Source organism: Lemur catta, chromosome X (assembly GCF_020740605.2).
Source record: "Lemur catta isolate mLemCat1 chromosome X, mLemCat1.pri, whole genome shotgun sequence".
Taxonomy (NCBI): domain Eukaryota; kingdom Metazoa; phylum Chordata; class Mammalia; order Primates; family Lemuridae; genus Lemur; species Lemur catta.
Window position 1 is genome coordinate 10,213,636 of NC_059155.1, and position 27,438 is coordinate 10,241,073.

Genomic DNA, 27,438 nt, shown 5'->3' on the forward strand with positions numbered 1-27,438 from the left:
CAAATGCTTACCAGTCTTTCAAAATTATTATTTGGAAGTAACTGGGTTTATTTATAGTTCCACACGAGTCTATGCTCACTACATTAACTTTTAAAAATAATTTTTCTATACATAAGGGAATTTTGAAAATCCAACTGTAACTTTTCCAATGTGACCTTCTAAAATCCATGGGGACTAATATCTTGAATAGCTGTGTTCATTAACATTTTGCAGGAAAAAATGCATGCATACATGCACATTTTCTCTTTAGAGAGACTGGCTCCAAGCCAATACAGCAAAGGAGGAAAAAAAAACACACTCACAAAACACAGTTAACTCCCTGACTAAATGTGTGAAGGGAAAAACCTAATTTGGCAATACTGGAAGGATGTATATTTTGAAACAAAGGCTTCTTTTGGAAGCTTGTGTCAAATTAGTTGGCCATGGACTGAACAAGAATAACAGGCAGTGCACTTGTGTGAAAGCCCAGCTGCTGTCTGTGATATTTGGTAATGAACTGCTTTTTGTATATGAAGATGACTCTACTAAGCAACTGGAAGTATGGCATGTGCTGTGGGTAATGTCTCCAGGAGTGAGGCTGGATTATTCCAATCTTCCACACTCTAGGGCTCAGCCCCTGTTGGATATTTTGCACATATTTGTGCAAACAAGGTATGGTCTGTCACCAAGTAACAGAGCCAAGCCAACTGGCACATAAAGGGTTCAAATCCATGACTTTGGCCTATTTAGTCCTGCATTCAAACACGCTGAGCTAATCATTCACACATCATTGAACGTCACAAATGTGTATAGTTGCTGAAAGTCACAAATAATAATTGTCTGTTATTACATTCTGACTATAGGTGGATCACTGCCTAAGAGTTCAGTTCATATGTGACAAGGTTATTTTGAAATGGATTAGATTTCTTAGAACATGGCATATGACTTATTTTTTTCAACTATTAAAGACAGTCACTAATTACTGTGCTATCCCAGTCTGTTAGAATTTACAGACTTTTAGTACTTAAAGTTAGCCTGCTAATATTTACAACCCTTTTATTGTTCTTTATATTTCAGACAACAAGGAATATGATGCCTATCTCTCTTACACAAAAGTGGATCAAGATACTTTAGACTGTGACAATCCTGAAGAAGAGCAGTTTGCTCTTGAAATACTGCCAGATGTCTTAGAAAAACACTATGGATATAAACTCTTCATCCCAGAAAGGGACCTGATTCCGAGTGGAAGTAAGTACTTTCAAGTTTTGTATTTAAAACATTCCATTTCTTTTAGGAAATTATATGAAAGCTTCAAACATCAGAGCCAAGTATTTAGACAGTTGTTTCTCACAGATTTTACTAAATTCAAATTTCTCCCCAATGCCTATGTTCTGACTCTCTACCATATGAATTTTTTAAAGGCATTCTCACTTATATTTTAGGTGTGGTTTCTAAATTGTGCCTTAATGATATTTTTTATTATATTGCCTTAGCGTTCTGAGAAAATGATCCTTTAAAAAAATCTGTAAAACTTAGTTAAAGCCTTTTCAGTATGTTTCAGTTCCAAAGCTGGTCTTCTGTCATTGCACTTCTACTTATACCTACAATCATTGTCACTAATAATTATGAATCTATGCCTTTCAATCTTGTTATTTATTATTCCTTGCCACTCATTCCCAGATTTATGTAAAAATCCACTTAAAAAAAGGCATATGAGGCCATTGCGTACAACACTCTGACTGTGTATTTAAATTGTTTTCAAGAAGTACTGTGGGCTTGAATGCTACATTTAAGTTATGCTGCATATTGAAAGCTACATTTGACCTTTCAGAATAAATTCAGATTCAAGCTAAAATATGTACTTTGTTTCTGTTAAACGTTCAGAGTGCCCTACATGGTAAAAAGGTAAGGAGAATATAGAGAAGCCTGTGATATGGTCCCTGCCCTCAAAGAGCTTAAAATGCCATTGAGGGAACATAAAAGTGTTAGAACTCATTTGCATATGTGTCTCTGTTAATATCCTTGAAAGGGGAAGATTGAACTGGTAACTACAAATCAGAACATTGTTAATTTAAACGCAGGTGATAATAACAAGATAAAAAAGCTTCTATTTCTAGTACTTGACGGCATATAAAATACTTTCACATGTTATTTAATTTCATTTTTATAATAGCCCTGTGTAGAGAGAGAGTAGGTATTTATGTGCACATCTTCCAGATGAGGAAACAAAGCCTCAAAGAATCCAAGATCAGACAGCAGACAAACAGTAGAGCCAGGTGCGGAACCTCGATCTGTTTGACTTTGGTTCTCACTCTGCTGGATCATGCTGATCCTCAATAACAGTTATTTAGATTATCAGCAGTCCACATGGTCACCAGACTGACAGGAGACAGATGAAAACAACCGAGTTTTAGTTGTTCATCTCTTTTCTTATGGTGCATGTATAAGTATGTGTGTTGGTGTGTGCAGGTTAGTATGCATACACACATGCAGGGAAAGAAACAAAGAAAACAATATTTACTAGTCCATCCTGTCCCACAAATGCAAGAATTCCCCAAGCTTCTTCCCATGGTCTTAACTATTTTCTTTCTGGAATCTTCCCCATCTTTGTGGCTTGAAATGCCATCCTCTATTGATTGATTCCCCAGGGAACATCCTGATGTCTTAGAGTCATTTTTTATTCTTCTATATCTTTTTCCCCTCGAATCCAGTGTCCCCTGCATCTTTTTCATTCTCCCTTCTGCCATCCTAGTATAGGCCTTAATTAGTGTCCTCCTGAGATGTTGATTATCTGTTTACCTTCCTTATCTTTCCTCCCATCCATCTAGCCCCGCTAATATCATGTACGCCTCCTTGATCATGTCATTTCCATGTTCAATACATTTGAATTGTTCACTGTTTCCTACAGGATGACATCCGTAACCCTTAGCTAAACACTTATGCAATCTGCTGCCAACCCAGATTTATCACCTAAACTTGTCTCCTACAATTTTTTCTACTCACACCCTCCACTTGAGCCAAAGTGTGCCTTTGATATACAATGTGTGCCTCTGCGAGGCTTCTGTTCGTGTTAACCTTCTACGCCTTTGCAAATCCTATTTATCCTTCTTCATATTACTGCCTTTGTGAAAAGCCCATAATAATCTCTCCAGCCCTAGAATTCATGGTGTATAATCACTTGTTTGACAGTGAATTTTGTACTCCTGTGATATTTTGTATTAGTTTATAATTTTATGTAGCTTTCCATCTATTTGTGTCTTGTCTAGTCAGCAAGATAATAAACTCCATGAGGACAGGGACTGTATCTCATTTATCTTCATACCCCTATTGTCATCTAGCAGAAGACTTAAGCCCATTATGTGCTTCATAGATGCTTGTTGACTTTAAACAGTTTAAGACAAGAGGAAATAATGAGAACGAAATAAATAAAGGCTTAAATTTTTACATGATGGTACCGGAAAGGTCTTTTCCCTTAACAAGATGAATGTGAAACTTAAAAATGATCTTTCTACTAAAAGAAAAAAAAATGTGGGTAATTCATAAAAATAATTTGAGTCCTTAGAATGAGAAAGTAAGTATATTGCTTTTGTTTTTTTCAGATATTAGAAAGAATGCCTACAAAACACTCTTCTACTATTTTTGGCCTAATTCAAAAGATTGCTGTGTGTTTTTTACCAGGAACATTTTGTTAAATGTAGATATTCTGCAAAAATCTATTTTTAGAGTGATGATATCCTAAATCGTATTAAGGTAATATCATTACCAAAGTAGAATCAATATTATATGTCAAATCATCTTCGATAGGACTCAACATGGTGCCAGCCTTTCCACCTTCTTGCATTCCATAGTTGTTGGCACCACAATAGGCAGTCTTTATGAACCCCAACAAGTGACTGAAAAATGTCCATCTTTACATCTGAACATTTCAACAATAATTATCTTTGTTCTGAACTGGAAAACAGTGCTTCACCATTATACACATTAGAAAGGGAAATGGAGACAACATGGAATACAGGTGATCCGCTTTACCTAAGCCTCAGTAGATGACACTTGCTTATTGCATAATCAATGAAGCAGATACTGTGAGTGGGTGAGAGTGAGACCCAGACACCCTGAGAATGAGAAAGATGCAAAGTTTTAGCCTCTTAAAGCTCCATTTTGATGACCTGACAGATCAGTCAAATCAACCCACTGTATCAATTTAGCCAAATAGCTGGTAGAGTATTTTACACCTCATCGAGGTTATTTGGATAAGTTGACTGAGATCAATTAGTTATTTTGGTACATCATAGACTGTCTGAAAGTCCTCCTTGAACATGGGGTATGAGGCTTGCGCAAGCCATAAAACTTCCCAACTCAAAACTACGAGATTTTAATTGACTATAACGCTCTGTATAAGAGATGATAGGAGGATGTCACCTAGTTTACCTTGACATTTAAAAGAATTCAACATAGGCCAGGCGCAGTGGCTCATGCCTGTAATCCCAGCACTTTGGGATGCCAAGGTGGGAGGATTGCCTGAGACTAGGAGTTTGAGACCAACCTGGGCAATATAGCAAGACCCCCTCTCTACAAAAGAAAAAAAAAAATTAAAAAATCAGCCAGATGTGGTAAGTTCATGCCTGTAGTATCAGCTACTTGGGGGGGCTGAGGTGAGAGGATCACTTGAGCCCAGGAGTACAAGGCTGTAGTGAGCTACGATTGTGCCACTCCACTCCAGCCTGGAGGACACAGTGAGACCCTGCCCCCCCACAAAAATAATTCAACATAAAAACACCCAAGACAATGTCATCAGAATGGGAAGAGATTTTATAGTATACAGAAAATCATTTTAATTTTCTTTGAAGTTGTGCAACCATCGGACTGAGCAGGGGCTGAGATCTTGTGTCCTCAGTGGTACACAGGAAGACTCCTTTTACAAGTAAGCCATTTGGGACAACTGTGCAATTTTTAGATACAACCACTGGAGGGTGTTTGATTTTAATCCTTCCTTCCTGAACGAGGAAATTCATGTTCTCTGAATTCCGATTTGCGAGTGGAACCTGCAGAGGCTCTTAAAAAGGCCCTTTGACAATTTTTCTTTTCCATCAACATTTCAGAGCTAGCTGAGCAGTCACCATGTCACGATTAACGAGTTTTTCCTTGGCATTTTTAGCACGCATTCAGGAAGTCAACGAAGTATATGAATAATATACTTGATTTACACATGAATGACAGAGTAGAACATTTTGGACTTGGTGTATGTGTGTTATTAAAGAAGCTTCTGTGGTCTGTATTTGCAGCCATTGGTACAGATTTAACAGCTTATACTATATAAATATAGACACATTCCTGAGGGAAAAAAACCTAGTTACAGTATTATAAGCTGTGTTTGTCCCTCACATCTCATTTAAAACATGTTGACCTAAGACTACCCCTTCCTCCAAAAACTAGCAATGAGGCTTTTGAGGACTGTAAAAGCAGACTTCATAAGATCATTCTCGATCTATTACAATAATTTTCTACAAATCAAATTAATGAAGTCTATGGCACAAACCCATTCGTGTTTACTGTCTTCACTTTTGATGTATCTTCAGTCTCTTTTGCACCACTCATATAGTATTCCAACTTAACCTCATCAACACACAAACCTTTCCAATGCACACAGTTTCAAAAGTACATGAAAATTCCCCCCCCCCCCATATAAGCAAGAGTTCTCAGAAATACTGAATACAAAAATGTCACTTTCCAAGGTGAGCTGGAGGTTTCTGTACCCTTCTCACATGCCCTACCAGGGACATGTTGTTCTTTGGCCATCATGAACCAGCAGAGATGGTGAGATTTGATGCAAATATTTTTCCTAAGTGCTGAAACTAAGTCTTCCGATCTGGACATTATTTTCCTGGCAGTGACTACCTTTCCATTCTTGAGCCTGTGGCTAGGATCTTCCTTATGTTTTCTCAGGTTGGGTGCCTAAATGTGGCAAGAATTCCTACTTTCCAGTAAAAGTTTGGTATGTCTCTTCCCAGACTAGAAACATCTGTCCCTTAGAACAGTAAAAGCAACTTTGTTGCCAACAGGCATCTGAATGTCAGAAGTGACAGGCAACCAAAAGAAAGCCAGATAGAAAACACCCTACTCAAACTGCCTAGAGACACAAACTTGAGAAGTAGAGATTTTCTCACCCCTGCAGCTGCTGGGTTTTGTGGTGTAAAGTATTCTACACAGAGCACATTGTGTTCATGGGGCCTAGTGGATCCTTGAGGAATGAACAGATGTGCTCTGAAGCTGACATGTGACCAACAGAACCCAGCTGTGCAATTGAGATCCTGAGATTGGGGACATTTTTGGATGAGTACCATTTAGGCTCTTGGGCCCATCTTATCTCAGCGTTTCTGTAGAGATTAAAAAACATAAAAATATAAAAGGTTATTGAATCAGGCTGTGGGCCACTAGTCAGATGGAGAAAATAACATTCTAAGACTAAAAGTAGAAAAAACTCAATCCGGCAGTTTTTATTTCCCGTTAATAGAAATCAACTAAGATGCTTAAAAGTGCATATGCAATATTTATTAATAACTATAAATTAAGCCAGTTCTTCCTGAAGCTTTAGAAAAAGGTATAGATGTCTAAGTAGACTTTGAAGAGGAAAAAAATCCTTCAACGATTTTTACCTCAATTTCCCTTTCTATTCATAGGAAGATTATGGAGATCTATATGTGAGTTATTCATGCATGATTGTACTGGAGAAATACAATAGTGAACTAAAAATACTATTGTGCTTACAGTTGATCAACCATGTCTGTTAAAATTATGTTTATGAATTTGGCCTCTCAAGTATCAAATTGTCTTTTCATTTGTTTCCATGCTCAGTTTTCCATGAGTTCCTCTCACTCAAGAATCCTAAGACTTCTTCAGTAACTTAAAGGAAAAATTATAATGTCTGATTACATTCTTGCATTTGCTAGACTCTCCTTACTGGTCTAATCTTCGTTTCTTTAATGCTTAGAACTAGGCATGTGATTGTGCTGACAATGAAATGACAAATGACTGGAGAATACATCTGGTGTCAGATGATCCCTAGTCACTTCTGAAGTGAGGCATGCAAAAAAACATTTTTGTACATGGATCTGTAAGTGTTCATTGCCAATAGTTCCTCTAATAGCTAAAAAGATTGGACACCATTCAATTAAGTTGTCCTTGGGGAGTAATAAAATCCTTTCCAGGCAATCCAATGTCTGTGACCTAAAAAGTGTGAGGCAGGAGTAATATGTACAACCATGGAAATTTAACAGATTGTGTGAAATTTACTCACATAGAATAAAATTAGATGCATCCACCGTCCCCTTCATGTTAGAGTCAAAAGAGAGAAAACTGTACTCCAATATGCCCAGAAATATACTGAAGTCAATGGACTGAGGTTTCTCATAAAAGTGTTATGTTGAGGTTAGAATCTATTATGTAGAATTTCAGTCTAATATGTGGGTGGCACAAAGAACAGGCATCTTCAAAAAGAAACATAGTAAAAGACCAGGATAAGATTAAGTACTAATGGAAACACAGAAAAGACTGTGTGAGTAGCAAGTGGCTTTGTTCCATATTCAGTAAGGCTGCACTGGTAGGAATTAGTTACATCTACAGATTTTTAGGGCTTGAGTTGAATGGAGAAGAGAAAGAGAGGGAGGACATTTTACAGGCTCTCTTTCTTTGCTACTTTCCTTTTTTTTTCCCTGTCAATATTCTTTAAATAGGTCCCCTTCCCTACCCCTATTCTCTGTGAGGAGGTGAAGAGAGAAGAGAAAGAAGATAGATATGTGGATAGCATTCCAGAGTGGATTCTTCCCGCTGTCACGTGTCCCCTCCTATCCACAGGTGAAATGCAAAAGCAAAAGTAAAGGGCTCATCACTAGAAAGCCGCTAAAGTCAAAGCTGTAACTAAACAAAGTCCCCTGCACTCACAAGGTCTCAGCAAATCCATGTTAACTGCTGAGCAAACTACTAATCAGAATTACTTAGGACCTTTATACCAGTCAAGAGAGAAAAAAAAAAAATCTCCTGGCTAGGAAATTTAGCCCAGCTAACTGTGAATTATCAAGCCAAGGACTTGGAAGAGAAGAGGGTAAGGAAGGTTTTTGTGGGGCAAGGAATGTCACATACAGTTAGAAAGGCCGCCTGTACACACCCCCACACATACACACACACACACACACACACCTGGCTAAATAAACATTGTGTAGCCTCAATCTCTTTGGCAGACAACAGAGACAGAGTCATACATCTGCCAGAGGCAGAATCAAGATCCAAAAGCTTTAGCAACATCAGCCAAGATAGAGTCGACCTCTATAACTCTTCCGATGGGCTAGTATTTGGCATCATTATTTATGATCCAGATAGTATTTTCAGTGAGATTACATTATAAAGTACCTACTGTAAGCCTCTAATTATACCAAAGGACTGATATTTTTCCCAAATATATAGTGGTGAATAAAATACTTTTCTTTGACACATGGGAAACCTGTGTGGGCTTGATTTTAAGTCCTGATATAAAACCTATAGATTTGATAAATATCACTGTTGATAGCTATCAGTTAGCTAATGTTCACAAAAATTTAGTGGAGCATGATCTGTTTTGATGCCCCCTGTCTCATCCTAATGATGTGTCCTTTTAACAAATACGTGCTATACATAGCTCTGGGTTTAAGTGTATCGAAGTACTATTATTTGAATCTGGCAAAGTAATAAACTATACCTTTGTCTACAGGTTATTTGTCTTTTAACTTTAAAAAAAATGCTCCATGCTCCTGATAATAACCCTGATATAAGTGGAAGTTTCAACACAAAAATAATTTATAAGGAGATAATTGATTAGTTTGAGAAATCAGATGGTGAGTAGGCAGTAGCAAGGCCACATAGAAATTCATGAATGTAGAGGTTTTTTCTCCCTTATTCTTCTGCTTACATCTGCAGCAAACTCAGAGGCTTGAGAATTAGGAGAGTATTGAGTTCCTTTGGAAAAGTACATGCATTCCATTAGAAGAAATTTCTTGAGGCTGCCATTCTTTCTGGTTCTATTTTGTCTATTTCCTCTTTCAGTTTGCCTTTTTGCTTTGTTAATAAATGGCATAATTTATTTTCAAGTCCATTTTCTAGATCCAATCCTATTTTTCCTCTAAATGTACCAGAATTTTGTTTTATGCAACTGTCCCTGGAAAAGATTTTAAAATTGAATTTGTTTTGTTTTTCATAAGGTTTTAGGCAGTCGCTTTCCTTGTTTCCTACAATACCGATGCTACTTTCATGATCTTTTCTTATTTCTCTAATAGGTACACACCTCCCAAAGAGAGTCTAGTGACAATGTATTTTATTCCAGAATATTATCCTAACTCTCTGTCAACTCTCAGCATAGACAAAAGAAAAAGTGTCCTTGCATTTGCACTTATAATGTGAAAAATGAATTTATACCAAATTAAGTACCCCAATCAAAACTATGTTCAAAGAGATTTTTTTTTCCTTATCTGATTGTGAAGATCACAAATAGTTTAAACGTACTTGGCTTTGTTTCATGTCTGATAATCTGCTGTGGTTTCACAGAATTGTCTAGAGAAACAGAAGACTATCAGACACAATCCCTTTTGGTCTTTTCTGTCATCAGAAGTAACATCAAACCAAAATTTGCAAAGAAATGACTTAGTTACCTTTTATTTAAGGGATATCTTATATTTTTATGTGTAAGAAAAGAGTCTTTTAAGGGATTCCTGCTACTCAGTTGCTAAATTTGCCTGAACAAGTCAGGGCAAGATTTAGTGAGTATTCATATGTGCTGTGGATTTAGGAGTTTTTTTTTTTTTTTTTTTAAAAACGTTTCTTTATTATCTCTTCATGGTAACAAGCTTTTTAAAACATTTTCTGAAGGTTTCTAAAATGTCTCCCACAAAACCACAGCCCTACCAGGGCAAACCCCACTGCCTGTCAGAGACTACGCTAACTATGAACTAGCAATGTCTTAACTTGATACCTGTTTCTGCTTAGTTTATTTGGAACTTTTCCAAACCTAACCACCTCTGCTTGGTCTCTAATTCAGGGGTGGCAAACCTTCTCTGTAAAGCTCCAGATAGTTAATATTTTAGGCTTTGTGGATCATATATGGTCTCAGTTGCATCATCATCTTCTTCTTCTTTTACAACTCTTTAAAAATGTAAAAAATCATTCTTAGCTCACACAGGCCATACAAAACTGGACATGTACCCAATGGATCAGGCTCCAAATCATAGTCATTGGAGGCAGACATGCAACCCCAGGCTGAAGGGGGATTATTTTGGGCACTTGCTTCATAGACACCAGCAACAATTCCCTGGCTAAAGATTAGCAAGTAAAAAAATATGAACTGTCTATTTGGTCTCTTCCTCATTTACTTATATTTTCCTTCATGGCTAGGTTCTTGTTTCTTCCCCAAAGACTAAGAGAAAGAGAGAAAAGACTTAAGAAAGGAGGGAGGAAGGAGGCAGAGGGAGATAAGAGAGAGAAGGAAGGAGAGGAAAAGAGGGACAGACATAAAGAAAGAGAAAGCAAGCAAAGAAGCAGGTAGAAGGAAAAGAGGAAGAAAGGGCAGAGAAAGCAAAAAAAAGAAAGGGATAAAGAAAAAAGTAGAGGGGGGGGAGGGAGGAGAAGAGAGGAAAACAGAGAGCAAGCCAGAATATGGAAGCTAGGGCACAGTCTCTCCTTCTTTTCCTTAGAGCCAGGCAGCTCTTAGAGGCACCTCCCCAGCTGCTTTCAAACATTGAGGTTGCTGCCCAGCCACTGATCACCATCCCAAGAAGTGAAATGTGGGCTTCACATCTGAAAACTTCCACTTGGTTTTTCACCAAGTGAAATGGAACACGAGATTCAGGGCCCAAGCAAATGGCTCATGTTTTCTTTGGGACACTTGGGCTGTGTCTACCCAGGGAAAATTTTGATGTACTGACTGACTGACTCCAGTGCATATGATTAATGTATACATAGGGCAAACCAGGATAATTCAGACCTTTTTTCTTCCACAGCAGGTTTTCAGCCGGAATTATCTGGATGGTTGCCTCAACTCTCCACTAGGCTTTGCCAGGATAAGCACAGCCAGTGTAGTATGTAGGAGACAGGGACCACTCCCTCTCTCCAAGGTTCCCTTCAACACCCACACCCTGTGCAGCTGAGTGGAGTGGGATCTGTCCTGACAGGCCTTCCTTCTGGGGGCAAATGTAAATTCTGTCTAATGAGTCTCTGAGAAGCCCCAAGAACCCTAAATGTTGCATTCTGCTTAGCTGTCAAATGGCAAAATATAATATACGGGTGAAGGAAGAGAACCACACTAATGGGGAAAAAATGTTACCCTGGTCCCTCCCCCATCCCGGAAACAGGCTAGCAAAGCCAAAGCCCATGAGATCTCAATCACATGAAATAGCACATATGTGTATAGTTTGCCCTATGACTCTGAACACCCGGATTGTAATTTTCTTTTAAGTGGAGACATGTACAGATCACACTTGAGTTTTTAAAAGTCTAGTTTAAAAGTACATTTAGACTACATCTTAGCACACAGAAATAGTGTTGTTTCTAGAGGTACACCTTATGTGACAGAGTGCTCCTGACAAGGGTTTGTACAGATCAATTTTTAAAATTATATTACAAGCTGCCATTAGAGAGGGACAAATATTACTCAAAGTAACCCCTTGGTAAATTATTCTGTAAAGAATCCTTCTATAAATTTAACAATTTATTTATTTATTTTTATTTCCAAGTATTATGGGGGTACAAATGTTTTTGGTTACATAGATGGCTTTTGTAATGCTCAAGTCAGGGCCCATCCCCTCCTCCCCCCTCCCCCCTGCTTGATTTGCTTTAAAATTTATTTCCCTCTCTGCACATGTGTGCTTATCAGTTAGTTCCAATTTAATAGCCAGTACATGTGGTGTTTGTTTTTCCATTCTTTAGACACTTCACTTAGGAGAATAGTCTCCAGTTCCATCCAAATTGTTGCAATTTGTTTGAAAAATTGAATTAAATAAATTAACTTGAAAAAAATTGACAATTAACTCATAATTCACCTGGTAAAACTGTTACTTTAATAGACTCCTGCACTGATTTTCATAGACTCCTGCTCTTACACAATGGTTCTGGTTTTGGGTTTTGTTCTGTTTTGTTTTGTTTGGGAGGAAAGGTGAAAAGAATCCTGGGAAAAATGCGTGATAGTTTATTTTACTGTATCTTACAGATCCAACTTCTAATGATGAAGCTTCCCACATAACTTCTTTCTTTTTGGGAGCAGAAAGAAAGGAAGAAAATGAAGAGTCAGAGCTGTTGATACATTGGGATAATATTTTTCCACTATATTGAAACTTTCTACCTTTCCTTCCATTCTGTTTCACCAGTTCTCTAAGTGATAATTACAGAGAGATAACTTCCCCATTGCTACTTGTGTGGTGTTTTTTGTTTTGTTTTGTTTTTGAAGATTTCACTGCTGATTTTTCCCCTTGAATACGTCATCTCTAAAATAAAACACTCTTAAGAATAAAAAATTCTTAAGAGGTTCCCTCCCAACTCAGAAATTGCCTTATTCCTTAGATACAGTCATTGTAACTACTGGATGAGAAAGTCCTGAACTGTATGAAGTCAAAACCTAAACAGCAGTAACAACAAATTGTTAAATGGGCGATTCTATGTGTATCTCTTAAAAAGTTTTGTGTTTTTTTTTTTACCTGTAGGGTGTGTAGAGAGTTTGCTCATTTTCACTTGTGGAAGTTTTCTTGCTGCCAAGTGGTGAAAATAAACCCTGGAAAAGAGAGATCATCTGTAAAATATGCCTTCTGTAAAATAAGTTTCTCTTTTCAAATGGCTTGTACCGGGCTGTTTGGTAGCCCCCCCGCTATGTGCTCGATATGACTCCTTGAAAGCAGTCTGTAACCTTGGGCAGATTTGCAGTGACAACTGTTGCTATGCTTCTGTAAGCACTGCTTCTGCTAGAGGGCACTGTACATTAGACAAGGCCTTGTGCTCTGCTTAGTAAAGACAGCTCTCTGGTGCAGCACCTGTGTCCAAGTCTCCATTTGTTAACACATGTGTGCATTTCCCTTTTTGGCAGATAAGACTTTGGGAAGCATGATTGCAAAGGGATTATTCCATGGGATAAACAAATCTAGAGCTAGCTGAGTGTTTTTCTGCCATGCAAAAGCCGTAACATATTCACCTCGCTTTCAGAATTGTCCCACAAAGTAGGGCAAAGATTTACTTTTCACTTGGTAGATTCCTCCTCCTTCACCGTTCGTTCCACACCATCCCCCACCTCCAATTCTACCCTTCACTCTTCCTGGGAACAAAAAGCAGCTGGTTCAAATTAAACTCATGGGCACATGCCACTTCCCTATCTCCAGCTTTGAAGGGCACAATAGAGAATCTGAGTTCACAAATGACAGAAGGTATTCTGAGAAACAAGCTATGATTCTAGAAGAGAATTTTCCACCATCTATATATCACAATTATCTCTTCAGTAGTTAATGTTCAGGGCCCCTCTACTTGTCTAGTAGTTGAAGACTAGGGGTCATATATACAATTAGTATTTGTCATTGAAAAATAAATAATAAAAAAGAAAACTAGAGAGGAAAACCAAACCAAATCCATGAATGCAGTAACCCTGAAATTTATTAAAAGGCTCCATTTCTCTCTTTTCATTGACCCATTGATTGCTTGTTCACTTAGAGTACTAGCTTGGAAGCCTGCCTTCAATTAAATGATTAAATAAACAAAAGTCACTAAAATGCCACCTAAGCTATGACGAAGCCAGAGTTTGTGTTAAACAACAGAACACTGTAAGTAATGATGAGGGCAAAGAAAATAAGGATCATAAGCACTGTTTTTATTTTATTTTATTTTTTTTGTCCTTAAGGAAACAGGCTTTTTGAATGTGCAATACAAGATAAGCAAATGTAATAGACTTTAGTGAAAGACTGGATCTTTGCTATACTAGAGTGCAAACCTGGTTCTTTAAAGACTGGCAATGTCTTTGTTTTACTCTTTCTCTCTTTCTGTGATTTGTAGCATACATTGAAGATCTCACAAGATGTGTTGAGCAAAGCAGAAGACTTATTATCGTGCTAACTCCTGACTATATTCTCAGACGGGGATGGAGTATTTTCGAACTGGAAAGCAGACTCCATAACATGCTAGTCAGTGGAGAAATCAAAGTGATTTTGATTGAGTGTACAGAATTAAAAGGGAAGGTGAATTGCCAGGAAGTGGAATCATTAAAGCGCAGCATCAAACTTCTGTCCCTGATCAAGTGGAAGGGACCCAAAAGCAGCAAATTAAATTCTAAATTTTGGAAGCACTTAGTATATGAGATGCCCATCAAGAAGAGAGAAATGCTATCTCGATGCCATGTTCTGGACTCTGCAGAACAAGGACTTTTTGGAGAACTCCAGCCTATACCCTCTATTGCCATGACCAGTACCTCGGCCACTCTGGCGTCATCTCAAGCTGATCTCCCTGATTTCCATCACTCAGATTCAATGGAAATGAGGCACTGTTGCAGAGGGTATAAACACGACATGCCGACTACCACCTTGCCAGTACCTTCCTTAGACAACCACCACACTTATTGTAACCTGCCTCTGACGCTACTCAACGGACAGCTGCCCCTTAATAATGCCCTGAAAGATACCCCGGAATTTCATAGGAACAGTTCTCTGCTACCTTTATCATCCAAAGAGCTTAGCTTCACCAGCGATATTTGGTAGTGAAAAATCTGAATTCCCTGAACAGCTATACGAGCATAAGGGATTTCCGCTATACCAAGCATAAAGTACACCTAATAACAGTGAGGTGCTGAAAAAGTGTTTGAAGAAAAAGGCACAGAAATTGCTTTAGTACTTAAATATTTTTGTTTACATTTCCAGAATAGTAGGGGGAAAGAAGGACCTGCTTTTGTAGTACGGCACCTTGTTCCAATGTACAGTTTTGATTTCTTCCTGAAAACAAAAATTTTAAAATCCTGTTGTTTTAGAGTAGGTTTTATGATGCCACGTGGACTGCAAGCTTAGTAGGTGAGCTGTCTTCCCCCATATTTATGAATATTTCAATATTTACATGGCATTTGAAATAAGGAAGACTTAAAGACTTGAATTTGAAAATTCTAAACTAAGTTTAAAGGGAAAAGAGAATTCCCATAGAGTTCTGAAAAATCAGAAATTTATCAAAAAAGAAATGTTAAAGCACTCCAGTTGGAAGATTGGAAAGGAAGATCAGTTGAGAAAAAATGTGATTGAAACATTTAGAGCTTCCTCAACTCAACGTAATGGACAACTTCTGTAGACTAAATCAACAGCTCATAATAACAGCTTTTAGATTTCTTAGGCAAGCACATCTTCTGTAGGCAAACTGGTAGGTAGGTAAACAATGTGCATTTCTTAAGCAAATGAATAGACAGGCTGTGAATTCTTTTAGGATGATTTTGAACAACTCTTGTGGCTTTCTAACATATTTCAAAAATTTTACAACTTTGAAAACACATTTTAAAGTGTACATTTTATTGTTTGCTAACAAATTCACATTTGGATTTTTTTTACCAAATGATCTCTTGACCTGCTAAGAGTGTTATAAGAAGATGCAGGCGTCTTCCTGCTTTTCATCAGCATCCTTGGAGTTCAAATTTAAATACATATTGACTGCAAGTGTCAGCAATTGAAAAGCAGTAATACAACAGTATTCACAGATGAAGTGCTAAATGCTTTGAGTTTGCTGGTGGTACAGCAACAATTGCAAAGATTCTCATCTGCAATGTAGTTGTGAAACAGACGATTCTGTACATACACAGTGTCTGCTTGGCCATGTGTACAAGGCTCCTGCAGAAGTATCTCTACTCCCAGTGCTTCGAAAAGTGTATTTGATAGACTGAACTTCTCCACCCTCACATAGTGACTGTGACTGTACCATACCAGAAAATCCCTGTGAATAATCTAAGATATTGCCTATTCGCTGTAAGGAATGTGCTCCTATCCTAATATTTATTGTGGATTACTACTTTATGTTCTTTCCAATTGATCAAATTAGGTGTGCTCTCCACCTAGATGCCTGTGGGTGTCAATTGTTAATCAAGGTTGATTCTGGCATTTTGCAGATGGTTCTTAAATCATGTCCGTGGACAAATATAAACAAGGACAAATGTACACAGTGTGTAAAAATTAAGAATTTGCCCAGCTCCTGTAATTGTAAAGCCCAAATGTATAATTAATTGAACATTAGATAATATGCTTTGGTTATTTCCTTAAACATCTTTCCATTATTGATTCTTTGTGATCCATGAGTTTTGTTCAAAGTACATGTTTCTCTGTTGCTTTTCTTTATCCAGCCGTTCAGAAAATGCATTATGCACCAACAGTACATGAAAGCTTAGCAGTGATACATGTTCATTTCACAGCGGGTCAATTAGTTGTTCCTCTGAAAAGTCCTGTTCATAATAGATGTATTTTTTCCACTGAGAAAGGTGATTTTGTTCTGTAAAAACTATAAGTATTTCAAAATGGAAATTTATCGATTCTGAAGTGTTTTCCAAGTGTTTTAAAGTTGTATTTACTCCAGTTGTTCTTTAATGCCATGTGTAATTACTAAGTTAATAATCTGCATGAAGTGAGTAGTATATGTTTAAGTGACCAATTGTACTTTTCATTATTTTATTTTTCACAGAAATCTAGATTAATTCAAATAGATTGTGCAGTGGTATTTTTAAACTAATAGTTCTGTATTGAGCATGCCAGTTCTGAAAATATAACATGGGTCTCTCTGCTTCCTTTATTTACAATGATTAAACGTGGGTAGCAATTTGAGTTGGCTGGCCACAATGTGTCCTTTCACTACTAGTAGGTACTCAAAAACAGAGCATTCACACTTGTGCTGGGGAACTTGACAAGAAACCTTTTCTACCATTTTCAGGAACCAATGTGTACACTATCTATAAAAATTTATTTCTAGATGGCAATTCAAAATTTAATTTTCATCTGAGATTTTTAAAAGATACAGCCCATAAGTATTTAGTCTAGAACATGATGTATTTTCCCAGTTGCATTCACAGTGGGAAAAAATTTTTCTCCATTTTCCACTGAAATGGATTTTGGAAATCTAGAATAACAATGATACAACTAGTTCTCATATGTTCATAACAAATGTATCATTAAGTTATTGTATGTAAGCATATATACTTTTAAAAACTGAGGTTATATTAAGGTGAAACATTCTGAAAATATCAGAAATGAGACAAATGAGAAATTTATAAAAGCAACAGATAAATAGGAAATTAAAACTACATAGAGAACAAACAATGCTCAGGAAGATGGACAATGTGTACAGGGGTTTAATTTGGCAAAATATGAAATTTGGTGCGTTTGATAATCTACAGGCCTCAATCCAACTATGGAGACTTGGAAAGGTAGTCAGATGGTTCCTAAAAAGAAGATGTTTGTCCTCTCCACCTCTAAGCCTTAATTGAATTAGACCCAAATCCGGTTCAATTTCAATCACTCATTCAAAAATATGGGTACAAAGAGACTTGCAGGCTTCTGGTAAGGTTTGGATCTAAGGCAGCATCATGCGAGAGGTTAATATTTTGTTTGAGGATTGATGGTTAACATTCTGGGGCTTAAAAGGAGGAAACGGTGCAATCAGAGGGTGAAGCATGGTTCAGTTATGAAAGAGAAGTTTATAGAGGACGCGGAAATGAGTAGTATCCGAAGGACAACTTCTGCGACTGGTTGGAAAATGTTAAGTGTGAGAAAGAAGAAAATCTGGCAAGAAAGGGAAGGAGACTCCTTGACCCACTTGTGTTTGAAGGGCTTACAAGCACATGAAACCACTGATTTAAAGCATTTACTGCCTTTTGGAATTTGGTTTTTAAATAAATTGGTTGATTTTTACCAAGCGTTTTCTAGAAAAGTAAGTAACGACCAAGGGAAATATCCTGAAAATTGCACATATAAATCTTTACACCTCATGTATTCATTTCCCAAGGTGAGATACTGAACTGATAAAACCAGACTCAAGACAGAAAATAGTTCCATAGTGACCAGTTAAGTTTGAACACTTGCAATTGTTGTTGCTCTTTTCTGGGACAGAATTTAATGTTGAAAATTATCTGGCTCCAATTTGTCTATTACTCATGCATTTTTGTCCTAAGATGTCTGATAGGAGGTCACAGTGTTGAGCATTAAGGCTCTCTGATTAATGTATGGGGCAGTTTGATAAACAATAATCATTCACCTAGAACTCTGACATCAAACTTGCCTTTGTTCAGAACTGAAATCAGCCACAGGAAATTGAAAACGGTTATTCAGCACTCCATTTAATTACTGTGATATCGGAACTTGTAAAATCACCTACAGCCATCTAAGTTTGTCTTCCCAAATGCTCACTGCTGTTTGCTCGACCACATTTTCTCCAGATGTTACTAAAGTCAATCATGAGTATTTATTGTGTGCCCACTGTGTACTGGCCCCTGCACAAAGTATAATAGAAATATTATTAAAAATTGAAGTCTCCATTCTCAAATAGTTTGCACATCGTATGCATGAAGAAAGGGGTCTTTGTAAAACATATCCCAGTGTAGGAAAATTAATATTGTACACACAGAGCAGATGAATGAAGTGGGCTGACTTGGGCAAGGGATAAGTTTGGAATAGAGGGAACAGTGGTGAGGAATGTGAATTTCCCAAGTATAGAGAATAGCACGTGTGAAGACTGAAGGAAGAATAAGTCTTATTTAGCTGATAGCAAGCGCATTTGGCTGGCAAGAGCAGAAATCTGTGTGAGGACATAACAAGAAATAAGACTGGAAGAGGTGCTGGAATATTCATCTGATAGGAGATGCACAAAGAGTTAGATAGGAGGAGAGAAAGGAGGCAGGGAGACCAGCTAGGAGTGGTGACATGGATACCCTCAGAAAAAGGCAGATCTGAAGAGGAAGAGAAATAGGCAGGATGTGTTGAGTCAAAAAGGGGAAAATGAAGAAAAATGCAGAGTTAATAAAGACTTCAAGGATCAAGAAAGTCAATTGTATCAAAGGAATTCTTTTTGAGTGTTCAGCTACCTTCTTAACTGAGCATCCTGACCCTGTCAGGACAAAAATAGAGACAACACAATGATAGGTGCATTTGCTGCTGGTGCAACCCATGCAGTGTTTGGAGGAGAGTAATGGTCAGGAAAGGCAAAGTGCATCTGCCATTCTGGTTTAGAAACAATAATTACATTCACTCTACTAATTGTAATCCCAAATTCTCAAAGAAGGAATTGATGGAGTTTGGTCCTTTAGGTGCCATGTTCTGATTCTACTTAAATTTCTCACCTCATTTGGATTTCCAAATCTCAATTTTTTGAGAGATTTGGTCACAAATCTAACATAACCCTAACTGTAACCCTAATTCTTTGAGGTTTGGAAAGACCTGTGATATTAATAAAATGAAGGCATAGAAGTAATAGAATTAGAAGGAAACAGACTCCAGGAGGCAGGGATTGAGCATATTTGTCGCCGGTTCTAAAATAGATAATCTGGGCAAGGTTCCCAAAGAACAAGGGATATGTTGAAGTATGTTGGAGTGGTTAGAGGAAGTGCAGACTGGTCTTGGGAAGAACAAGGAAAGGAATTGGTAACCTGGTAAGCCAGGAACCAAATTTTCACCAAAATTGAAGGTGAAAATGATTAGCTGATTACTGTCTTTAAGATTATGAAGGAAATTTCATAAGGGAGATTGTATTAGGATAAGTAACTGTTGTTAATGACACCCCCCCCCAAATCTCTGTATCTTAATAAAAATGTACTGTTTGCTCACATCACAGTCTAATGAGGATTGGATGGGATATGGAGAGGGGCTCTGCTCCAAAGTCATTCAGTGAAAAGCTCTTTCCATGTTGCTCTGCTCTCCTCTAGGCCCAAGGAGTCCTCTCCATTCAGCCAGTAGATGGGTAAAGAGAGAAAGCATGGAGATTGGCACAAGATAAACCATAAAAATCACTCACATTCTAAGGGGGGAACAGAGTTGGTGGGTGAGTGGGAAATGGAGTCTAGCTGCCCAGAAGGAAAAGGAAATGGGGTTTAATGAACATTGTCTCCATTACTACCATGCTGAGCAATTGTTTTCCGTGACACTAGAAGTTGAATTAAAATATAGGCAGGAAAGTTATAGGAAAGAGAGCCTTTACTTTCTGATGTAGAAAATGCCAGAATCATCGGAGAGTGTCTGAAGATGAGTGGCCTCATCTTACTCTAAGATAGTTCAAGCATCCATAATAGCGCTGGTCACAGAGTAGGTGCTCACATCACATTTGTAGATTAAATGGACAAGTGGATTTGGGAGCATCTGTGAAGTTTCAATTCCTACAGTCCTTGAAAAATAAGAGGGATATTTTTTCAGTTGCTTCTTTCAGCAAGCATTTTTTTTATTGTTTGTAGTTTTTAAAAAGAAAGAAAAAAGTGTATTAGATTATCTCTCTACATCCTGTCTAGGTCTAGCATTTTAGAATTCTAAAAGTCAATTTGTGGTTGGAGATCAAAGTTTCTTAAGCATTCTGCCAGTCACACAAATCACTCTTCCTCAGAGCATTCAGACAACTTAGTTCTATGAGGCCACCCAACATAGTTCATTGCTCCTAACCACATAGTCCTTTTTCCTAAATATGTACTTTATATGCTGACTTATTGCCAACAAAAACATTGCCTTTCTTTTTTGCTAAGGGTACTTTTATGCCTGTAATTATTACATTGGGTGGAAGAATAAGGATTAGATTAAGCTACTTTACTGGGCACAGGTCTTGCCACAGTAGCAGTCCCACCAATGAATTCAGTATACAGAAATTTCCGAGTTTCTATCTTCTTTTGATATATTTTTCTGGGCAGCTAATACATTGAGACCTTCTTGATAGAGTGAATGTGGAAAAATGCCTAGAAAAAATTAAATGCCGTCCATTTTTTACCAGAGGCAATTTACTTAGCCTTTCTGTGCCTCCATTTCCTCATTTATAAAATAGGGATACCAATAATACACATAGGATTGTTGTGAACATTGTGAGTTAATGTATGTGAAGTGCTTAGAACAGTGTTTGGTGCAAAATAAGAACTCTCTAAGAGTGACTATTATTATTTTATACAAAAATGGCACTTTTGACCCACTGTCCACAGGAAATGCATTTTTATTTTACTTTCCAAGTGGTAGAGATTGACTATTTAGTTTCTTGTGTGATTGTCTGTATGACCAAGGACACTCATTTTCCAGACAGCTGGCTGAGGCTAGAGGTGCATTCCATGGTCATGGAACAGATCAGAGCTAACTGGCCCATACAAGGAACAAACCTACAGTAACTTTGACCTCATTTGTAATGTGTTCTGAGTGAGACAAAAAACAGGACTCTCAGAACATGGATTATTCAGATTTGCTGTCCATGTTAATCAAAGTCCCCAGATGATTGCTTGATATTCTGCTTCACTTTAGCTAGGTTTACATAAGACCAAAACATCTGGATGAGAAGTGAAAAAATGCAGATGTTTAAGCCACATGATGGGAAACATCCAGATGTCTCAAATTTGGATTTGTCATTTTGTTCTTTGTTTTAAAAGAAAGAGAAGCCAAAAGAAAAAAACAAAACAAAAATCCACCATAGTTTGTCTTTTTCCTTAACCTGGGTAAAATCAAGCTGGTTTCTTGTTATGGAAGTTTAAAATGCTCAAAAGTTGATTAGGAAGCTTTTTGATAATATCATTAGATGAGCTGTGTTTCGGGAGGAGATTTTTTTTAAGTTTTAAAAAAATCTGATCCATGAGTAGCACTTACTAGAGGCAATTGCTTTCAGAATGAGACAATATCTTGAAGAGTTGATCATAATGAATTACCTGGGAAAAAGTATGGCCAGGAAAATACTAACAGTAAGAAAGTTTGCTAAAGAAATGCCTCAGAAATATTCTTTCCTAAGAGGATCTAACCCCAACTAAATGTGTGAGGAATTAAATCCCAAAGAATAAATACAAATAACTTCTTCTGTTTGTGAAACATTTGCTACCTGGAAACCAACAGAGAAAGTTGCTTAACCAATAGGGATAAGCAAAATAGGTAGCCATTTATAGAGGGTGATTTGAAGGAAATTGAAATTGATGAGGAAGTCTCCAAAATGCCTATCATCAGTGTCCTAAAATGATATTAGCTGGGTTGAATCATGATGTTCCCAGGGAGTTGCCAGAATCTAGCCTTTATGATTCCACCAAACTCCTCTATCAGGAAGGGATGCATCTTTACTAGATGACATATTAATGTAGGTATTAATGTGCAATTTTAGAACTGGACAGGGATTCAAGGCCATTTACTTCAATCCCTTCATTTTACTTTGAGAAAACTGAGGCCCAGATACCAAGTGACTTGCTCAAGTACCAAATGTTACCATGGAAGACAGAAGCCTACAATTATGAGATAACTGATGATTAAGTTTTGATGAAGGTGGAAGGAGATAGAGACAGAATGTAGGAAAGATTCAGGAATTCATGAAGGCACTGGGGCACATGGGGAATGCTGGGACTATGCAGAGATTTGGAGTGGGAGTTAGGTGGACACCAAGCAGGGGAGTCATAGGAATCCCAAGATAAGTAAGCTTCACCTATGAATAATTTTGTTGATACACACACTACTTAACCCAAAAAGCAATTTTTTGTGATTGCCCCATCTTCCACGATGATAATACAGCATTAAGTATAATGTTGTTTGGGACCGGAATCAGCTCATTTGATAGCTGAAGATATAAAGGCATTAATATAAGCTTTCCCCCAAAGATTCGAGGCGTCAAAGGACTAAGCTCAAGTTTGGGAGGTTGGTTTTGATTATCAGCTGGTACTCAATTGCACAAGCACATGGCAAGCAAAACTAGCTTCAGATCAAAGTGAGTCTTTCCAGGTCTCTAGCACTGTCTTTGGCAATGTGTATGGAGAAAGTACAAATCAACTGTTCTCAAATGCTTCAAAAGGCATGAATAAAAATAAATTAGGAAAATATTCTGCACACCTGGGTTTCCCCAAGTAGAAAAAACAAAGAGGGATGTTCTCAGAGTTCCCTGGTCTTCGCTTCCATATAATGAAAATTAGGACTTTTTTTTAGTGTTAGGATCAAAATCCATGTAATTGTTTGTTGAGTACAATTACTACGTTATGGTCATTTTTTTTCTATCACAGTGGAAATCTACCTGGAAATAAAAATGTGTGCATTGAAGAGAAATATAGAATATTGCTATAGAATTCAGAGCTCAACCATTGCACCATACCCAACCATTTATCATTTCAATTTAAAAACAGTAATGCTGCCAGTGGAAACAGAAAACAACTTGTCAGCATTTTTCCTTGAACACGATGGAACCACAAAGCCATAGACCAGGCAGTAAAATTTGTTTAAAAAGCTCAATGTTTCAAGACAAGCCAGATTATTATGGGAGATATACTGTAAACTACTCATCTAATTTATTTTGCACTGATGCCAATTCACATGAAATTAGCTTTATTGGTTTGAAAGATTTCTTTTTTACTTTCCTTTCCTTTCCTTTAATGTGAGCAAACCCAGTTCTGAGCCACATTTTGGAGGATGAGGGTCATCGATCTTCCTCTTTGCTTTTCAATTCCAGCCACAACCCAAGGATAATTAAAAATGGTGAAGCTAAGGCTTGACTTTATTCCTTCATTCATGGAAGTTTTTTAAACTTTTTCTCTACTTCTCCACTGTTTGTTTCCTTTAATCTCTTAAAACATGGAATGTTAGAGTTGGAAAGGTCCTGACAGAGTATCTAATCTTCTTATTTTAAAGATGGGAAAACTGAGACTCAGAAATGTTAAGTCACTTATCCAGAGTCAAAGAACTAATTAGTGACAGAGCCAAAACTAGAATCCAGGGTTCCTGATTGACCATACTCTTTCCACTATCCTAATTGTAACCTCAACAATTCATAGACTGGATTCTTAAAGTATTTATCCATCAATCTACCTTTTCAGGTGGAGGGCAATACCTTGCCAATTCATAAAACTTTAAATCCCTTTAAATCCCTTTATGTCACATAGATCCATGTGTGAAATCCTAAACATTTATCCAAATATACTACATACACAAAGGGAGCAAAATCAATTGTGAAACTTCTTCTCCCATAACCACCACAAGCACTGCAAGAGAAAAGATGTATTAGGCTTAATTCACCCTTAAATTTGGTCTTCCTACCAAAAGTAAGTTGGGGACATTTTCTGGATACTATGAGACATTATTTGAATTCTACTATTCTGATTAGAATGAGTGTTTGGACATGAGAGGCACTATGGGCACCAACTCCAGAGCCAGATTGCCTGGATTCAAATTCCAAATTTGAATTTACTGGCTACTTCACTTTTGGGAAAATTATTTAAAGCTCTTGGTACCTCTGTTTCCTCACCAGTAAAACAGGGATGAGGATGATGATGGGATCAATAATGTCCACTTCATAGGATTGTTCGGAAGATTAAATGAATATATAAAGTACTTAGAAGAGAGCCTTGTGTATAGAGTAGGTGCTGTAAAATTGTTAGCTGTCGCTTGTATTTTATTCTCTGCTGTACAGGAGGAAAAGGTTGGCTCAGCAAATTAATGCTCAAAATTGAGCATTACAGGGACTGTTTTAAAGGATTTTAACCATGAAATGTATGCAAGGAAGGGTACTGCTAATTACTAGCATGTCTATTCATTAAAGTGGGCCAAACACATCCTATTCTTGAAAACATCATCATAGTCTTTATTCCAATTACTATTTTTATATTACATAGCATTCTTTTTCAAATTAGAAAGTGATTCAGACTTTTCACTAATTCAGCAAATAGATCCCCCAACAACTCAGAATTAGTGAGTTGTGTCGGTTCCTCAGCACTCATCTCTCCCCCAAAATAATAACAACCCTAAACCTTTATAAGGAAGTAGTTTTGCAATCTGCCAAACTCCCTGAATTTTCCACTCACAAAGATCTCAACAGGTTTGAAAAGCCAAAATAATAAACAGGAAGTTCACCAGGTCAACAAGCTATTGCATAGTTGTGGCTCATGGGCAATCACAAGTTGAAATGAGTCAATGGCGTGATGTAGCTGCTTAGAAAGCAAAGGTGCTGTTAGGGCAATACAAGGATGATGCCCAGTTCAAGAGAGGCACTGGGCACTAGTCAGACCACATCTGGTAGGCTGTGTTCATTTCTAGGCACCTCCTTCTAATAGAAACTTTACCAGTCTAGAGAGATTTCAGAAGATGGTCCAGATGGTGAATTTTCTGAAATCATGCCATGGAAGGGATGATTGAAGGAACTGAAAATGTTTTTCCTGAAAAAGAGAAAATTTAGCCAGAATGTGATGTAGAAGCAAAATTACACATATTCAGCGTAGCCCCAAGGGGAGAACCAGGACAATGAGTGGAATTCACAAGGAGGCAAATTTAGGCTCAGGACCAGAAAGCTCTGTCTAAGGATACAAACTACCCATGAACTGAATGTGCTGCCTTGCAAAACAGTGCACTTTGTCACTGCAAACCATCAGAGACTGACTGGAAGAATACAGAAAGGATTTCTAGTTTATGTGTGAGGTTGAAATAGCTGATATCTAAGAACATTTCTAACTCAGATCTACGATTGCAGCCCCATGACTGTATGCTCAGATTGCTGAAATACTCATCTAGCTGGTTTGCCTTCTAATTGACCCTGACCACTACTGTCAGACTAGTCTTTCTACTTCTCTCTCTGTCTCTGTCTGCCCCTCCTTCCTTTCCTCCCGTTTCCTCCCCTCTCCTCTCCTTTCTTCTCTTTTCTCCTGTCCTCACCCCATACACACACACACGTTTAACAGTTGAGACATATATTGAGTTCACTGTGTGCCAGGCACTGTTGTAAGCACTATATGTAACACACAAACACGCACACACTTTATATATAACTGCATTGGGTCCAAATATCTTTTCTTTTGGCAACCTTATTTTACCCTCTTCTCCAAAACATGTTCTTTACTATTAAAATCATATTGGCCATGTCAAACTCATACTTTACCCCATGCCTTTGTATATACTGTACTTCTTCCTGCAATTCTCCCAATCCTACCCTCCATAAAGTTAAATGGTACTCATTCAATTTCTGGTCTTTTACGTTACACTTTCTTTGACTATTATAGCCCACTGTGTCTCTTGTTCCTCTGCATTTGTAAACATAGAGCTATCATGTGCTCAAACTCTAAAGTTTATCTAATTCACAGTTTTCCAAATGAAGAAATAATAATGCCCCTAGAAAAGTGATTTGTCCAAGCTAACCCAGCTAATTAATAGCAAAGCCAGAAAGGGAACTTCAGTCTTTCTGTTCTTGGTCTGAGTGCTTTAGCATGCAATTGTTTTGTTATCTGTTCATGTCATTTTTTTTGAGTGGATTCTAAACATGTATAACAAAGACTGCCTCATTATTTAAATTTTCTTTGTATCTTCAGAGAACTTATGACTTTGTTAGGCACATAGTTGCTGCTCAGTAAGCTCTTGTGGATTGACTGAGGTCAGTTTGGAAAGTCTTACTGAGCACCCAGTCTACCAGGCACCGGTCTAGTCACTGGGATACTGAAGTGAACAAAACAAATACAAATGCATGCCCCCATAGAGATTCCATTCCCACGTATCAGTAATTAACATAAAAATTGAAATAATCAGTAGATATTGAGTATCTATTATATGCTGAGCATTGTGCTAGACATGCAGGGGATCCAAAGTATAAGTCATGGCCCCTGCTTTAAGTAATGCTAGACAACGAATAAAGTGTAGGGAGGCAGAAAGTCTGTCAAGCCTAGGTGAATAGTGATTGTAGATACAGTGCTTACAAGATACAAGAATACCATCTGTGAAATTCTAGCACTTCGTATGTAATCTCTCCCTGCTTAAGCCAAACCAAGCATATATATAGGGAATGGTGTTGGGAAAAGGATGATTTTAGGGCAGAAATGAGAACTCCAAGTTAACTAAACCTGAAAATGTCCCAATTCTGCTATTGCACATCATTGGATGAAACCTCGTTTCTGAGAGTTGAGTTCTCAGTCAGCCCTGAGAAGCTGAAGGAGCTCTTTTTCTCCCCACTCTTCACTTCCCCCACAGACCAATGCAGACTATGGAATGTAAGTCCACAAACCGCCACATCTCCACTCTTTACCTTGTGAGGAGGCCAAAAATGTTTAGCTATGTCAGTGGGTCCAATGGCCAAACCTCATATTTTTATGCATAAATAATTGGGAGTATGTGTAACACTCTGTCCTCAGGGTTTTCAGGGACTGGGAGGGTGTAAATCATCTTAGAGTGCTGAATAAATGCAGATTGATAAAGAAATGTACACAAGTTTACACATATAAATTCACAGATATTAATATGCTGGAACATTTTCTCCAGCAACCTACAAATAACAACTGGACCTCAAATATTTGAAAAA

The 27,438-nt window shown here is 37.6% G+C and overlaps 1 protein-coding gene across 1 annotated transcript in view; it reads left to right on the top strand.

Annotated features, from left to right (window-relative positions):
• Window positions 1-14,890, top strand: part of IL1RAPL2 (interleukin 1 receptor accessory protein like 2) — a 1,016,789-nt gene extending 1,001,899 nt beyond the window's left edge. Inside the window, exons 10-11 of the mRNA XM_045537537.1 lie at window positions 1,057-1,227; window positions 14,023-14,890. Coding sequence (XP_045393493.1) covers window positions 1,057-1,227; window positions 14,023-14,720 — 869 coding nt within the window. The 3' untranslated portion in view covers window positions 14,721-14,890. The remainder of the gene's footprint in view (window positions 1-1,056; window positions 1,228-14,022) is intronic.
• The last annotated feature ends 12,548 nt before the right edge of the window (window positions 14,891-27,438 follow it).